Source organism: Rousettus aegyptiacus, unplaced genomic scaffold (assembly GCF_014176215.1).
Source record: "Rousettus aegyptiacus isolate mRouAeg1 unplaced genomic scaffold, mRouAeg1.p scaffold_m13_p_2, whole genome shotgun sequence".
NCBI classification, from domain to species: Eukaryota; Metazoa; Chordata; class Mammalia; order Chiroptera; family Pteropodidae; genus Rousettus; species Rousettus aegyptiacus.
In genome coordinates, this window is record NW_023416295.1 from 58,288,852 (window position 1) to 58,307,678 (window position 18,827).

General features: G+C 33.3%; 1 protein-coding gene across 2 annotated transcripts in view; it reads left to right on the forward strand.

Moving 5' to 3' along the window:
• The window catches only part of ACVR1C (activin A receptor type 1C), a 68,650-nt gene that overhangs the window by 21,009 nt on the left and 28,814 nt on the right, over positions 1–18,827 (forward strand). For both annotated transcript variants that reach the window (XM_016150110.2, XM_016150111.2), the window contains exon 2: positions 5,784–6,014. In XM_016150110.2, the coding sequence (XP_016005596.2) occupies positions 5,861–6,014 (154 nt within the window). In that variant the 5' untranslated portion in view covers positions 5,784–5,860. The remainder of the gene's footprint in view (positions 1–5,783; positions 6,015–18,827) is intronic.

Consider the following 18,827-nt stretch of genomic DNA (forward strand, 5'->3'; position numbering starts at 1 on the left):
ATTGTGGATTTTATTTTATTCTAATTGTAATCAGAATCTATTGAGTATTGCTTTTCTTCTAAGCAGAAGACAATAAAATATTTCAAGATTGAGGGAACAGTTTGATGAAGAACCACTTAGGCTGCACATGAAAAAAAGAAAAAACTTCTTAAATTCAGTAAGAATTATATGCAAGGGCAACAGAAGACATGTGTCCTGTGATTAGGGACACTCGTTTCTTTGACATGATGCTTTTTTAGGGTGAGAGACCCTAAACAGGGTCATTTTCTTCCTTACATGGCTATAGTCAAAGTCTAAAGTTGTTAGCATGTATATATTGTGATTGAGGGATTAGGCAAGAGTCTGAATGTCTAGCCCAACTAAGAAAGGCTGTGAACTCTCCCTCTACTTCCCTGTATTATTGTGCTGATATTGGAAAGAACATTAGATTCTCATGTGATCAATGTAGGACGAGATAAATAATCTTTAATATCGACTGGTGAAGTTTTGTTGGATTATAAACTGGTAGGATCCTCTCACCCACTGAAATATCAGTTCGTAAATTTGGAGTACAAACCTGACCTTCTTAGGGTGATCATAATTCTAACCCCAGCTTTCTCTTTTTATCTATCTTAGATAAGATAACCCAAAAGTTACTTATATTGAGAAATGAGATGTGAGCTCAGAGCAACAGAGGGCTGTAAAACTGGAGGGGTCTTTAGAAATCTTCTAACCTATTTCCTGACCTTATGATATTTCAGATAAGGAATCTAAGATGTGGAGAGGTTAAGTCTTAGGTGATTTCTGGTAGAGGTGGTGAGCTGAAACCTCAGGTTTTATGTAGTGCTGCTTTTGGACTGAAGACATTCAATATGGCTAGTACTACAATCCAAAATGTGCTGGACTCTTCCTAAATTGAGCTCTGTAGTTGGAAGTGAGAGCAGTTCTCCGGGACAGAATCCCTCCAGTTAGGGTGGTTCCATCCCTTCTCAGGTAGAAGAATGAAGTCCTCTTTAACAGGGAACATAATTGCCACTTTTCACGAAGGGACAATTTTCCTTTGTGCTGGGTATATTTCTGTATTTTGGGAGTTCTGAATTTCCTTGGATATAGCCTGGCAAATAGAATTTCTAAAAGTCGAATCTCTATTGAAAGCTCATTTGGGCCAAAAGTTTGCATTTATATTGCCCATATTTTTAATGCTATTTTCTCCCTCTATTCTGTTTTTCTTTAGTATTAAGGAAGAAAAATGCTTTTAAATGACCACAGGACAAGAAAACAAAGTTTTGAAAGGAATAGGAAAGGAAAACAGATCTTTGTCTGATTTCCTTTGCCCCTCCCTGTCTGCCTTTGCCTCACATACACTATTACTAGTCATTCCTGCTTCTTTCCTGTTGCCATACTTTTCATATTCAGCATTGATGAGTTTGGAATGTTGTTTTCGTTAACCCAAAAGCCTGCAAATAATGAAAAATTTGCATATTCAACAGGTCAAATTTAAGAGTTTTCTGAAATTAAAAAAATATTTTGTGTTTAATAGCCTGCTCTAAAATTAGGGAAATTGAATCACCTAATGCTTTGAAAAGAGGAAGGCACATGTGTCAGAAATTAATGTAACACACTAGTCAACTGATATTTTATCATATGGAACCAAAATGTGGGAAATCTAGGAAATATAAAACCAACTTATTGAAAATTATATCTAATTAAAAATTATTAATATTTCTCAAGCAAATATTTGACTTTTTAATAACATGTAAATGCAAATTGATAATTTTTTTGTAGTCTGATAGTTTTCACATTTCTGGACCACAGAGTGTGCTTGCCACTAGATGTAAATATGGATGAAAGTTTATTTTCTGGTGGATTAGGGAAGTGCACATCCTTCGGTTTCATGTGGGTAACAGATGTCTTGTGGGTAACAGATGTCTTGGCTTTTACAGACTAATAGGCAATTGGGGGAAAGGCGATAATTAAAGGGGTGGGAGGAGACGCAGGGAAAGTGCAGTCTTCCTTATGGGGAAAAATCGAATAGAGCTCCTTATTACGGGTAATTACCTCCTTCTTCAACTTCATTTGCTATCTCTTTCCTTATGACTCAAGTACAATATGATGGGAAAGTATAAAATAAAGAAACACCAGGCTGGACTACTGTGTGCTAACAATCAGATTTATCCTGTCATGGAATAGTCTAGGATAATTGACTCATTTAAAAGTGGTTTTTAAAAAAACAAAATATGAAAGCATAAGTCTTATCACTAATGGCAGCTTATATTTTAATTGGCAGCACAAGGATTCTGTGTTGAGGATGGTTGACATAAATCTTGTTTAATTATATACCCAATGTGACCATAAAGTGCATTGGTGGGGAATGAAAAATGCAAGACTGAATATGCTGTATGTTAGATATATATCTTTGGCTTTTTAGCTTGTTGTTTGTTTTCTGTCAGTGCTATAGTACTGCCAATTGACCTGGAATAAATGAGAACATTTAGCAGATGTTTGAAGGCATTATCATCAACAAATTTTCAATTTTGTCAGTGTTTTCCATTGTGCAACATTTAAAGTAAGGTGTCATTTACTGTATCTTAACTGTATTACCTAGGTCTATATTACTCTTCTGATTGATAACCTTTAAAGTAAAGGAAATTTTTATGGCCTGTTAGTCAGTGAGCATTAATATTATTTCTTGATGAGAACTATTATGCAATCATTTTTTATAAGGAGCTACTAGAGAGAAAGTACCAGTTTAGGTACTTAGAAACTTACACTTAACACAAAACTCAGACAACCTGAAAGGTAAGATTATTTATGCTTGATACAAGGCACATGCTATTAACTTTTATTGGACCACCTGTATCCTCAGAAAATAGGTTGGTAGAATTTATTTTAAAAATATCAACTGTTCTAAAAGGTAATTAGGACAATTCAGATAAAGATCTCAATTGCTAATTATTAATATCTTTCTCCTGTCTTAGAATTATATTTTATTTACAATTATTAGAAACCGGTGAGGTGGAAGAATGGTTTCTGTACCCATTTTTATTTTTTAAATATAAGTTTTGGTAGGATAAAAGCAACATTGCTTGAGTAGTCTAATGACCACATTAATTCAGTCACTTGATCTTTTTGAGCCTCATTTAATTATCTATAAAATGGAGATAGTGATAGATGACTCCCACAGTTTAATTGGGAATTATATGCAACGGTAAACACATGAGAGACTAACATATGTTTAGTTGTTGAGTGCTTTATGGTTATCTTCACTCAGTGGGTCCACTTTCTTTAGTTGCCTTGATTTCCAGGCTAGCCTTCTCTGGAAATAGAAAATTTAAGAAGACTCCAACGAGGAGTCGAATAGCAAATGGTTTGAGATTGTGTGTCAGCAGAGTTATTCTTCCCAACTTCAGCCCCTTAAAATATGAGAGCAAAGAATAGCTACAATGGAGTCAGTTTCTTAATGTCAAAGAATTTTCCGTGTTTTGTAATTGTGAAAATCAATAAATTGTAAATTCATGGATTTATAAATGTTGGCACCACATGAGACTTCAAGATTTCTGGACTCACTGCCCTCCCCCCAGTTTATTTCTCATTTTCAGAGGAAGGCACCAAGACCCTGTAAAGTTAAATATCTTCTCATAGTCAATCGGCAAGTGAGTGACAGAGCTAGGACTGGGAACTTTATCTTTTCCTGAACTTTATCTGGACCATTACCAGACGCCATTTTGCGTGTGACTGTCTAGGTTTTAGCCTGGACCATTAAAAGAATGAGAACACTGAACTCATTGAGAAAAGCAGAAAGACACGCATTTCTTTGTTATGCCTTTTAAATCTTTTAAATGGTCTGTGTACCCCAGTTTATTCAGTCATTCCTTTATGGATTACAAATACATTTTGATTATTTACATAGAACAACCAGCCTTATCCCCTTCAATAGAAGACATAGTCATTGATATTAACATAGTATTTGCTATGTACCAGGCATTGTTTTGAGGACTTTACATGGATTAACTAATTTATTTTTTATAAAGCACTATGAGGAGGTATATTCTTCTTATCTTTCATATAAGGAAATGGAGGCACAGAGGGGCCAAGTAATGCCCAAGATTACAAAGCTAGTGTAACCAGAATTTGAAGGTCTTTGTTAGGTTGGAATTGGAAGATGCTAGCAAGAGAGAGCTTTCACTTTCAGAAGATATCTGGGTGCATGGATCCTTATTATATAAACTGTCTTTTATGCAAAAAACTGACTTAAAATTTATATCACCTAGATTTTATATATCAACGTCTACTGGATTTCAATCAATCTAGATTATAAGATTCTACGCTAGCATATAAATATCAACATCAGGGTATATTTATTTATATTGATTGCCATTGGAATAGAAGAATGAGCTATTTTGCTTGGTCCAATGTTGATAACAAAATAGTATTTTACTTTATGATTGTATTTCTTTTAACACGTAGAAATAAAAATGCTCGAGGATAACATTTTACTGGTCAAGAAAAATTATCAAAAAAAGAGATAATTCCTATTAATTAATATGTAATTTGTTCTTTCTTACCCAGTTATACAGGAATATTGTTCATATTTGCTTTTGTATTGGTATTTGAAGTTGAGTATAAAAATTGCCATTTATGTATCAAATATTTTACAGGTATAAAATCAGCTGCAATTTAACTAGTAATTTAAAGACTTTAACTTGAGAAAAAATGATTATATGGTAAAATTTTGGACATTCAGATAATTGTAGGTGGCAGTTACGTTTTAAGAAGTTCATTAAAGTAATACAAAAGGCTTATTCCATTTGAGAACAATATGATTAAACGAAATTTAACTAAATTGCCTACAACTACGGGACTTTTCATGCTGATAGATATTTTACATTAGACCAGAAGTACTGCACCGCTTTAAACATGTAAGTTAATGAGGGGTGAGTGTGTGTGTGTGTGTGTGTGTGTGTGTGTGTGTGTGTGTGGAGTGATAAGTGGAGAATGTGGAGGAAACTTATGAAGAGAACAGATTAAATTTAGCGAAGTCTAATTTTTGAAAGTTTTATTACTCTAGATACATGCAGTTTTACAATTGATGTTTTGCTTTATTGAATACATGTATTCATTAAAGAAAATTGCTGATAGATCATGGTCTATCTTCAAAAAACCTCTCATTCTAAGATGCTTTCCTTGTTGAGAAGGGAGACGTGTAATGGCTCATCAGTGTCTTAAAGGCACCACAACAATAACAATAATGTTAAAATATTACAGAACATTCAACACGTAAAGAATCATTATTTTTTATTTGAGCTGTGAATATCAGTGGTTAGGCTTGTGTTTAGCACATTACTTAGAAGTTTAAAGGAGAAAGGGTAAACAAAAAGAATACACTGCACTGTTTGGTTACACTGCTGCTGTAACCACATTACATGTTCTACAAGTGATGCCAGATAGTACTCCGTGGTTGCCATGTTACTGTATCCTAGTGTTTCATAGAAACTAGTGATTTAGGAATGAACTGATCAAGCTTAAGAAGGAGGGATTTAGACCATAAATGAGAAAATTGTTTTAAAATGTAATAGCAACTAAATAAATTCACAAAAATACAAGCAAGTAAATGATGATCGGGCAACCCGTTTAACAAAAACACATGACTGAGGGAGGAACAGCATTAGCATGTGTTTATCCAGTGCTGTTTGTTTAAATCCTCCCTCAATTTTCATTAGATTGAATTTCTGCACTCAAGTATTATAAAACAAATTTGCATGATATCTTTTGTACCTTAAAGTTCTTTGTCTTACACTTTCCAGGACTGAAGTGTGTATGTCTCTTATGTGACTCTTCAAACTTCACCTGCCAAACTGAAGGAGCATGCTGGGCTTCAGTTATGCTAACCAATGGAAAAGAACAGGTGACCAAGTCCTGTGTCTCTCTCCCAGAATTAAATGCTCAAGTCTTCTGTCATAGCTCCAACAATGTCACCAAAACTGAATGCTGCTTCACAGATTTCTGCAACAACATAACACTGCACCTTCCAACAGGTAAGGGATTTACCTTTGTTCATTCCAATTTAGTTTTATTCTTGAGAAATCATAAGCATGATGGAAATTAACCTGTTTTGTGTTTTACAGTTCTCTCTCTCACATTTTGTGAGGAGGGGGCTGGAAATATTCTCTAGAGCCTAAATAAGGTTTTGTTTGTTCGTTCGTTTTGTTTTTTTAATTGCACAAGACTGTCAAAACACTGACATCATCATTACAATTCTGAAGAAATTTGTCCACATGAAATGTATTTTGGAAGTGATTAGTGGACCTAAAGTAAAATGTATATTTTAATGGATTATTTTAAAGGAAGTATGTTGGAATGAATACTAATGAGAAAAAAAGAAAAAGAGCAAAACTAAAAATAATAGATTCTCAACTTTTATGGAGACGGAATTTTTTTTTTTTATAAGTACCTACAGCTTAGCTTCTTTACCCACACTCAAGATGAGAGCACTCATTAGCAGAAAAACAGAGGTAGAGTAGGATTTGACCCTTCATTATATGTTCCTGTCTTTCCTTCAATTTCATAGTAGTTATTTCAACTTACATAATACTGAAAACCTTAATCTCGCCTTTAATCGGTAATTTGGAATCTGAAACTTTGGGGGATATTAAAGGGCAAGTAATTCAAATTAAAAACTAACTTTTGACATGAAAATGTCAAGTTAGTGAATCTTCTTCAATATTTATTTATGCAGTAATAATTCATTGCTTATTGATGTGCTACTATCTATACACAGATCCATACTTTTCCTTATAAATTAACATTTTAAGATACTGTTATCCAATCTCAGGTGTTCATATGTCACCATATCCATATTTCATAATAGTATTTTAACCTACTTTTAAACTAAGTTAGCTACCTCTTTTTTTTTTATCAAAGAACATTTATTTTATGCAGAACTTTGGAATTATTTCCACAAATGAAAAACTAGTTTACTTGCCCTAAATAGAAGATACCTACATTAAATAAGCATAAAACATTTCTATTGAATTTCAATTATGTATTTTGTATTTTTAAATAGAGAATAAAGAGGTGTTAAGGACATACTAGTGTGAAACGAAGTTTTTTTTGATACATAATTAGAAAAACTAAGAGAACTAGAGAAGAAATTATCATGTGATTCAGTGTTATTTACTATCATGTTTGGTTTACCATTCCAGTTCATCTCAAGAATCCTTAAAATAATGTTATGTATGTTGGTACTTATCCAACTCTTTGGGAAACACTATTCTGAGGCATTATGTACATATTGCAACCTCAAAAGGCATACTTGGCGTATTTCATACCTCAAGGCTACTTGCAGTCTGTTTTTTTGGACCACAATCTCTGTCTCAGATTCCATAGATTCCATGATTTGGTAGTGATCTGATATCTATTCTGGACACCCTAAAGTGAAGGCTCCCTATATTTGATGCTTGTCTTACCCATGACCAAGATTCAAAAAATTAAGGAGGGGAAGAGAAGTCTCCTCATTAATATGTGACAGTGGCCCCTTTAATATCTTCTCAATAATGAATTATCCACAAAACCACATTCTGCCAGTCAGTAGCAGTACAGGACAGTCTTTTGACTGCAACAAATGAACTTTAAGGACCCAGCAGTTCATATGTAGGTGGGCAAGTTAGAGGTAGTTAATGCTGCTGGAATGCAGCCCAACTAAGTAGACTATTCTAGTCTCAGGTCTAGTCGGGAACCAGCCTTTCCTTTTTTAAAAACCAATTTTATTGAGGTATAAGTCAGATATAATGAAACACACACATTCGAAGTGGACAGTTTGATGAGTTTTGACACACACATGCACCTATGTAACCACTACCACATTTCCATTACCCCATGACGATCTGTCAGTCCCCACTTTCATTAGAGCTAGATGACTGATCTGTTTCCCATCGCTGTAGATGAGATTTATTTTTCCTAGAGTTTCACATAAATGGAGTCCAATGGAACATATTATTTTGCCTTTGGTTGCTTTCACTCAGCATGTTTTTGAGATTTATTCATTTTGAGTATATCAGTAGCTTGTTTTTTAAAATCTCTGGTTAATAGTCCACTGTATGACTATATTGCAGTTGTTTTTTGTTTGTTATTTTTTTTTTTTATCTATTTATTCACTGATGGGCAGTTAGGTTTTTTACATTTTGGCTCTGTTATTAACAATAAGCTGCTCTGAACATTCATGTGCAAGTTTTTAGATATGTTTTCATTTCTCTTGAGAAAATAACCTAAGAGTGGAATTGCAGGATTATATATAAATATACTCTCCCAAGTAGTTTTCAAACTGCTTATACCATTTCACATCCATGGCAGAAATGTATGATAGTTCTAGTTAGACCATATTCTTGCCAGCACTTGGTATAATCATTTTTTTTTTATTGTTAGCATTCAAGAGATTGAATAGTAGTATTTTGTTGTAGTTTTAATTTTCATTTCCCCGATAACTAATAATGTTTAATTTTTTTACATATGCATCTGGGACATTTATGTATATTCCTTTATAAATTGTCAAATCTTTTGCACATGTAAAAAATTGTGTTACTTATGGTTGAATTTAAGAATTCTTATATAGTCTGAATATGTCCTTTCTCAAATGTGTGTATTATGACTATTTTCTCCTATTCCGTGGATTACTGTCCTGTTTTCTTGAAGGTGTCTTTTTGCAGAGCAGGAGATTAAAATTTGATGAAGTCTATTTTATTTTTAAATTATTATCATGGTTCACTGTTTCATGTCTTAATTGAGGAGTCTTTATCCAAAGATAATAAATATATGTTTATGTTTTCTTCTATAAATTTTAACATTTTAGATTTTTACATTTAGGTCTATGTTCAGTTGCACCTTAACTTTTGTTATTTCATAAGGTTAAGGTGGAGTTTTTTTTTTTTTTTTTCTGAATAGATATAAAGTTTTTCCAGTATAATTTCTTAAGAAATATTTCCTTTCAATTACCCTGGCACTTTGAAAATAAAGTGATCATATATATGTGGGTATATTTCTGGCCTCTTCTGTTCGAGTGTTCTATATGTCTATACTTATTAAGTATTAAAATTAGGTATTATGACCCCTTCGAGTTTTTTCTCAAAATGGATTAGGCTATTTTAAGTCTTTTGTTTAAACTTTAGGATCAGCTTGAGAATTTTTATAAAACATATGTTAAGGTTTTTATTAGATTGAGTTGAATGTATACATTAATTTAGAGAAAACAGTCATATTAACAACAATAAATATTTTGATCGATGAATGCACGATGTCTTTCTATTTACTTGCTTTTTTTAAAATTACTCTTAGTGGTGTTTTGTAGTTACCAGAGAACAAGTCTTATACATATTTCATTGAATTTGTCTCGTAAGTATTGAATATTTTTGATGCTATTGTGAATGGTATTTTATTTTTAAGGGATAAAACTCTACAGACAGAGTGCGGTCTCCTCTCAGAGGCAAAGAGTGAGAGGGACAGTGAGAGAGACAGTGAGAGAGGGACAGAGTAGAGTCACCGAGAGAGTTCATGAATGGTATTTTCATCTCTCAATTTCTAAATGTTAATTACTAGTATTTAAAAATTAATTTTTTTATATCCACCTTATTTTCTATAAGCTTGCCACAGTAACTTATATTAGTTCTAGTAGCTTTTATTACTGGATATTTTTAGGGGACATTTTTACGTAGACAATCATCTGTGAATACGAATAGTTTTACATTTTCCATTCTGATCTGTATGCATTTCATTTCCTTGTCTTGCCTTTTTTCACTGTCTAGGACTGCCAATAGGATGAATAGGAGGTATGAGAGTGAAGTTCTTTGCCTTTTTCATGCTCATAGAAGGGATATATTCAGTCTTTTACCATTAAGTATGATGTTAACCATAGATTTTTTGTAGATGCCTGTTTTCAATTGAGGAAATTTATTTTTATTCCTAGTTTAGGGGACAGTTTTTATTGTGAATAAATATTAAAGTTTTCATGTCTTTTTATGAATTTATTGAGACTACAGTTTTTCTTTTTTAGCCTATGTAATCATATTGATTTTCATATATTACTTATAACAGGGAACATATGTGTTGTCTAGCCAGTAATTAATATCTACAAAAACATCCTATGTGATATTTAATTGAATTCAAATTTCTTTTCTTAAAATAAGAATGTGTTTGATGCAGCAATTGCACTTCTGGGTTTTTATCCAAAGAAAACCAAAACAATAATTCGTAAAGATCTATGCACTCCAATATTCATGGCAGCACAATTTATAATAGCCAAGATATGGAAGCAACCTAAATGCCCATCAACAGATGATTGGATAAAAAAATTATGGTTCATATATACAATGGAATATTACTCAGCCATTAAAAAAGAAAAGAAATTCTACCATTTACAATGAAATGGATGGACCTAGAAGTTCTTATGCTGAATGAAATGTCAGACAAAGATAAATATTATATGATTTCATTTATATGCAGTATCTAAGGAACACAAAAAAACAAACTAATCAAAAACAGATTCACAAATATAGTGGACAATTTCATGATGGACAGGTTGGGGGACTTGAGGGGCTGGGATAATGGGGCGAAGGGTTAAAAAAGTACAAATTAGTAGTTTATAGTTGGGCACAAGGATGGGGAGCACAGCAGAGGGAATGCAGTTCGCATTATTATGATGGCTAGGTAGAGGGCCAAGGGAGGAAGGGTGAAATCGAGGGGATCATTTTATGAACTATATAGATGTCTAACCAATGTACTGTATACTTGAAACTAATTTAAATAAATAAATTTTAAAAAGGTAAGAATGTGTTTCATTTAGTGACATTGTATGGTAAATTGACATTAAAGTGAATAGGACTGCATGTGTAGTCATCTCGTGGTAGGGTGTTCTCTCTGTAAAGCAGTGCTGAATTGTTATTAGCTGTATTTGGAATATCAGCTATTTGGAGAGGCGTTGGGAACATCCAGGCTGAACACTGACACAGCCAGTGCCAAGAACTCCATTGTTTCCATGTCATCAGTGAATGTGATGGCTATCCCCTGCTCTGCCTAGTAGGGATTTATCGATTTTATATATGAGCACATATATGTAAAATATATGAATGCTCTGATAAATAGTGTGACATTCTACAGTACTAATACTCTGCATCGCTTTCATGGACAAAAGAAGGAAAGGTCGTGAGGTGACCAGAATAGATTGGAGAACATCTGAGCGTTCCCTTTGAGGTTCCAGCTGACAGCCAAGTGGATCCTTGCCTCTTCAGGCTCATTCATTTATCACCCCAGACTGTGGGGCCATTTCTGGATAGCTGTCTTGATGTAAGTGTGGCAACTCGTATCATATTTCAGCTGGCTCTCTTGTGTCCTTAGATCCTTATGTAATGATTGGGCTCTTGCTTCATTTCTTCGTGACCAAAGTTCCTGCCTTGAATATAGCTCATGACATTTTTCTCTCCTATCCTCTCCCTGCAGGTTCCCTAGTAATGTGGCAATTGGAGAACTGTGGGCACTCACTCTCATCCTCCTAAAAATCCTCTTATGTGTTTGCCTATTAATTCCTTAAGTTTTAGACTAGTGACTTTCATAAATGTTTCCATTGTGACACATGGAAAGTCATAAATTTTACATAATTTCTCCCAACCTCCATTCACACACAACCAAAAGAAGAATTTTACAAAATGTTCTTACCCTTAACACGTATGAGGTACTCTATGCTCTTTCATTAAATAAAAATGTTGCTCAGAACCTCAGACCCTCAGACCCTTCAGACTAATAGATTATGTTTGCAGTTTAAGAAACACCATTTTAGTTAATATTTAAAATGTAGTGATTTTAAATGGAGCAAGGACATTTATTATTTTAATTTACTATTAAAAAATCTATTAAGAATCTAATTACTATTTTCATTTCAAATATGTTTCTTTTAAATGGCCTTTTGAAAAACCTTTTTATCCATTCATTTTTAATCCTAAATTGGATTAGATTTGTCTAATTATTTCAGATCTTTGTAAATAGTATCTAATTTAGAGCCTATTAAATTCAGTCACTTGCCCATAAAAAAATACTTTCTTTGACACTGTGTGCAGGTTTAATTTTTAGGAGTTAAATTTTTTTGATAAAATTCATTTTATAGCTTGGTGGAAATATAACATTAGAAAATTTGCTCCCTTTCCTGAAACTTATTGAAGTAGATATCTTTGATGTCACTGGAGTAACCTTCCAAGTTCAACTGTTATCATAAATATTTAGAGGTTTTTTTCTATGTAAAACTTGAAAGACAACAGTTTTTACAAACAGCCATTTATTTGACTAGTGCTTTGAGTTCATGTCTCTACTAATAGCAAATATATTATTATTTTCTCAAAACAAATATAGTACTGAATATTTCAAAGTTAAATATAGACTATGCAAATCAGTTAAATAAGAGAAACATGTACACTTTATATAGTGTACCCTAATTTCTTCTTTCTGTTTATTTTTAAACCAGATAAGAATAGCTATCTTAAATTCCAAAAATATCTGCACCTTTCCAGATGCTACTTTTCTTGCTCTGACTCCAGTGAATTTTGATCTAATATTCCCAGACATCGTCATATTTCCTGTACAGTAACTCATGCAGATTGTCCACTTTCAGCTTCCTCTGAAATTAGGAGAGAAGCCACATTGGTGGGAAAAAATCGCCTTCAAAAATAAACATATTCTTAACTCTTCAAGAATATTTCATTTTAAAAATAAAATATTTATTTATATAAATTAGTGTGTGTTTGGTGTGTTTGGGGAGATTCAGGTAGGGTAAACAAGCTAATAATAGGCAAAACAGTTCTATTCACATTGGAAGATGTTTTTTGTGTATGTGTCCCTATAGTGGGTTCTGTCTTTGAGCTAATAAATTCCTCTTAGTTTTTCTCACAATTCCTTCACTGATTTTGAGTAAGTTGGACCTTCTGTCTATTCTCTATGCCTCTTAAACTCTATTTCCACATTTAAATCTTATAATTTTACTATCTATAGCTTTTGTGAGTTCTGATCTGTTGTTTTTGATTCTGCTGACTCATATTCTTAGTGGATACTTTCTTTGTGTGTATTTGTGTGATTTTTGGTTGTGAGCTCGTGTTTTAGGGAATCATATCTGGATGAAACTTTTGAAGCCTTTGTTTAAAATGTGTTATTTTAGAGAAGATTTGCATTAGTTTCTGTCAGGTATCCAGGAGTAATATTTTGAATTTTTTGGCCAAAATGTAGCATAAATTCCATCTCTAAGCCTGCCTACATTGGTACACACTTGTGGTAAGGAATTCTGGAAGATAATTTTTTTTTTCTTTCTACTCCAAATCAAGTTGCGACTCTCCCTGCAGAATACTTTGTTTTGTTTTGTTTCCAATGTAATGCCATTCATAGTACAAAAATCTCTAATCTGACATTTTACTATTTCGGGAGCCATTTTTTATCTCCTGATCTTGTGATACAGTCTGGTAAACTGAGCACTTAACCACCAAGAACCAGCCAATGCCTCCAGGGTAAATAGCAGCCCTAGTACTCAGGCACCTCTCTCGATTCACACTTTAATTTTGGCTGCTGAATACTTTTTTTTATTTTCCCACAAGCTTAATCATGTAATAGGAAAAAAGTTTTTATTTATATTTTACTCAGCATTTTTCCTTGTGCTATACCAAGAAGGATGTCTGTGGACATCTAAGTGTAACTCGGCAGAAATGGAAATTCCAGGACAGTTTATTTTTGAAATGGTGCTGGCATAATTATCTATCCATCTGGAGGAAAACAAGGCTGTACGACAGTGTCATACCATATATAAAAATAAATTACAACTTGATTATATATCTAATTGTGAAATATAAAGTGATTTAAATGTCAGAGGAAAATTTAGAAAAAAGATTTTATGACTATAGTATGGAAGCTGTTCTTGAATAAGACAGAAAATCCAACTGCTATAAAAGAAAAAGAGAGATATAATTGTCTACATGCAAACTAAAACAAAAATGAATAATAAAAGACAACATAAATAACACCAACGATAAATTAAGTATGGGATAGAAATAATAGCATACATGACTGGAAAAATGGAACTATTTATAAAGTTGATTCTATGATTTGTTAACAAAGAGACTCAATAAAGTCACCAGCCTTCTTCCAGATTTCTTGTTATGTGAATCAATGAACATCCTTATTGATTAAGGCATTATCATCTGACTTTCTGATACTTTTATCTGATACTTTTTCCTCATGTGTGTCTTCTTTTTCTAATAAGGAAAATGTTGGGTTTTGTTATTAGGGATGTCAAGGTTCAAGGAAGACAAAAGTTAAGAAACATGGTTTGCCCAAATTGGGTTGCCTAATAGAAACCCCCATGCTTAGCAGAGATATCAAAAGTCTCTTTCGTTATTGCAAGTTTAGATCAGATGTAAGTTTATCTCCTCTAACCTGAGTAGGGAGGCTTGGGCTTATTACTAAGCAGAGCAGGAAGAAAGAAAAATAGAACGAGAGAGAGAGAGAGAGAGAGAGAGAGAGAGAGAGAGAGAGAGAGAGAGAGAGAGAGAGAGAGAGGGAGGAAACAACATCAAGCACAAAAAACCTTGTTCCTGAGAAACTGTGAACATAGCCTGGCCATCACACAGAGTTCTGGCTTGAGTTTCCATTGCTTGAGTAGTATAGGGACTCTCCTAGGAAGAACTTTCTTTCAGAGAGTGCCAGAGTATTAGTCCAGCAGCTACCTGCCAGAAGAAAGTACAAACTCTCTAGAGGATGGTACTTTACTAATAGGCCTCAAAGAGACAGAACAAAAATTTTGGCAAGGACATGAACAGTACTTAGTGAAGAATAGGCACCCCAAGCACACAACAATACAGAAAAGCATAAACATGAACCAGCAGAGAAGAGCACACAGCAGAAATAGATAACAAAGGTTTCATACATTAGTATTATTACACAATAATTATAGAGCAATTATTCTTTAAATTAAGAATAGACAAGTTCTGAAATATTTTTAGAAAATAAGAAATTGTAAAAAAGCACATTTGAATAATAACAGAAAAAACTTTCAAGAATTAAAAATATAATAACAAAAATTAAAAACTTAATGTGTGGGTTTAATAACAATGGGTATACAAGTAACTGAAGAGAGAATTAAGGATCTGAAATACAGGTCAGACAAAATTTTGTATGCAGTTTATAGAGACTACAGAATGGAAAATATGGAAGAGAGGATGACAAATAGAGGAAAGCATAAGAAAGTTTAACCTGTTCTTTTACATAGTGGTTTGTAAGGAGAGAACAGAAAGAATCGGGCAAAAGTAGTATCTTCAGAGATAATAGCTCAGAATTTTTCAGAATTGATAAACATCAGTCTACAAATCCAAGAAATTCAGTGAATATGGAGAGGAGAAATAAAAACAAATTTAAACTTTGATATAGCATGGTAACACTACAGAAAATTAAGGACAAAGGGAGATGCTAAAAGTTGATGGACAGAAAGGTAAATGAAATTCAAAGGAGTTACAGAAGAACTGAGACTGTTTTAGTAGCAAAAGTAAAAAGAGAAAAGTTAGAACTATATCTTCAATATTCTGAAGTAAAATGACTGATGACCTGGAATTCTATACCCAACAAAAATATCTTTAAAAAATGAGGTAAAGGAAAATACATTTTCAAGGTAACAGAAAAAGGTGAGTTTAACATTACCGGACTCCTTGATAAAAGAAATTCTACCTGCTTTTTATAGCTGGCCCACAGATGGGTTTTGTTTGATTTACAGTTTCTGGAAAAGGACAGTGAATTTATTTATGTTTAAAGTTAAGAGCCTTAATATAAAAGTCCAGATGTCTGGCTTATCTTGAAGAAACAGAAGATTTGACATTTTTCGAGGTCTCCCTCTTGTTATCAGTTGGCTGAAGCTGATGTGAGTGACTCTTCCTTATTGGGCGTGAACTTTCCCTCTTCATTCATTCATTCATTCATTCAATATATATTGAGTGTATACCTACTGGCCTAGAGTTCTCACTGTAATAGTTTAGTATATTTTCTTTTTAAGTATAGTCGAGTTATTCTGTATAATACAATTTTATATCTTATTTCTCTCCCTTATTATTAAAACATATTCCTTTTTTCATGTGAAGGGATCACATTTTGTTGCTTGATTCTTTCATGGCTGGATTACATTTCATTTTGTAACAAATGATTTCTGGTGACTCTAGGTGATATCTGAGACATGCTCAGAGAAATAGTAATGTCAGAGAGTATCAAGGGCACTCTAAAATTGTCTATGAAAATTCATCCAGGATAAGATCAGGAAACCTAGGCTGGAGAAGCTAATTATTTATAGGGTTAATTTTGATAGGCACCCCTATTTAGTTCATACTTGCACTAAATTACCATCCTTCACATGGAAATAGACTATTCAATAAAAATATTCAAGTTCTAGGTATCTTTGTTCCCATTTTGCTACAAAAATATACAGTGCTTGAAAGGGTAAATGTATTAGTAATTTCTGATTTTTCCTTTAAGATTTCAATATAGTATTTTAATAATGCTATTATATTTTTGATTAAGTCAAATAATTAGTTTCAATAAAGAAAATATATATATAACATTAAAACATAGTTACTTCATTAACCTCAGTTTCTACTTTCCTGTTCTGTTTCTGGCAAACAGTGCATATTGATTAGGCACATATCTAAATTAGACATCAATGTAAACCAAACTGAAGGATAATAAACTGCCAAAATAGAAAACTTGAATTTATCAAAAATTAATCATTTTAAAGCATGCTATAATTTTAAAAATTGCAAACTTAGAGAGTAGTATTCTTTTGGGAGTTTAAAAGTCTTGTTATTTTTATTTCTTTAAAAAAATCCACGATGCTTTCTTAACTTTTATGGTTTTCTATTTTAAACATAAATTCATTGATCTAGTCAGTGTAAGGTGACATCTACATGCTGAGAAACGCTCACGGGTCCCCTTGTGGAATTGTTCTGCTACTACAAGAACAAATCCATTTATAGCTCATTCTCTAAGGATTCAGTGCACACCTGACAGGTGTGCCAGGTGGGTATTTATTTTTTTCTGCATAAGCTGAAAGATACTATGATTTTTATATTTTGGAAAGTGCCATGATATATAATCATATGAAGAAGTCAAAGTTATGCTTTAAAAGTTTAATAAAGGAAGATAGGAAGCATCTCTTATCTCAAGAAACAAGTATACTGATTTCAATTATGAAATTTTGTTTTTAGGAATATAACGAGAAACAAAAAGTAAAATTTTTAACCAATTCTAAATTGGAGATTTTAACATTATGTAAGCCCTTACTCTCTCAGGTATGTCAGAACTATTACCTATTTACTCAAATATTTTCGGGGTGATTATCATGTACAAGACATTGAGCTGGGTCAAAATAGGATTATCACTCATCAGTCTCTTCCAAGTGGGCAAACTGCTCTGTGTGAATGTATTAGCTGTGGGAGAAATTCTATTAGCATGAACTTTAAGACAGAGAAGTGTAACTTTTCTTTTGTCATCAATATTTTTAGTGCTTTCTTTGAACAAGGCTGTCTGCCATGAGCTGGGGAAGCAGAGATATGTGATATGGGTGCCATTTCCAAGGAGGTTTCAGTTTTCCCATGTAAAAGGTTTGCTTAAGGAAAAAATACCAAAATATTCCTTGAGTAATTACTATCTCATTTCTTTACAGATGTGTATCATTTGAGGATGCATGTTTTGATGACAGTTTAAGAACCTAATCTCTGAGTGCATGCTCTGAGATTAAAAAAATGATAGAGCCAATTTAAATTCTCCTTCCTATGTTTTATTAATCTCACCTCTGCTTGAGTCAAAGTTCTTCATACCTCTTGTGCCAGAGATTATATTGTCCAATCTGATGTTTTGTTTCCTTAAAACAAAATCTTTATTATCCTTAAATTCAGATGCTAGTGGACAAAGGAAGATTAGAAACTTCTCAGTGTTCCTCACATCCTTCCAGAAAACCAGCAGCACAAAGCAAACTATTCAGGAAATCTTTCTGTGCAGTGCTCCCTGCTTGCAATACACTCATGGAATCAGGCCAGATGAAGACAGTGTATACAAATAGCCATTTATAGATTGAGCACTGAACAATGGAGTGCCCCCCCCCCCGTCCCCGCCTGTAACTCATCCGATTCAGTTAAAAGGCAGAAATAATTCTCATGTTATTTCTGTCACTGTCACAGCTCAGTTGAATCTCTAGATTAGAAAATATTCTACTGTTGTTCAGTGCTTGAGGTTAATGTTAATCAAAAACAACCTGTTTGACATGATTATTCTCTATCTGTGAAAAAGGGAGACCATTTGCTGCTGCCTATAGTTGTGCATGTTGGAGGGATCTAACCGAATTAACTTCCAACTGAAATAGTCCTGATGACATTTATTAGGGTCACTGTGAAGAAGTAGGAGGCTAGAACAAGCTTGGGCTGAGGAAGAGCTGCCTGTCATCAGTGAGTACGGAATTACCTGAGCATGTTAGACAAATCAAACTGGCGTTTGTGACTTAGCTCAGACGTGTTTTGCTTCACATGTGTGTACTTCATACATGTAACTGTAATTACATATTCTTCTTAACTCCAACTTCCCTTGCTCTTACATAAATTTCTCTCCATATTTTTACTTGCAAAGTTGCTTTGGAATTGTTCCCTAGTTGGATCTTATATTCTTTAGTAGATTTTAAATTCCACAAGGATGTGGACCTTGCCCCACTTCTCTGGCCTCCCACCTACTGAGTTGTTTTGGGTGCAATATTATACAAACCAATCCATCTGGAATCAGTCTTTAAAACCAATTTAGTAAAGCAA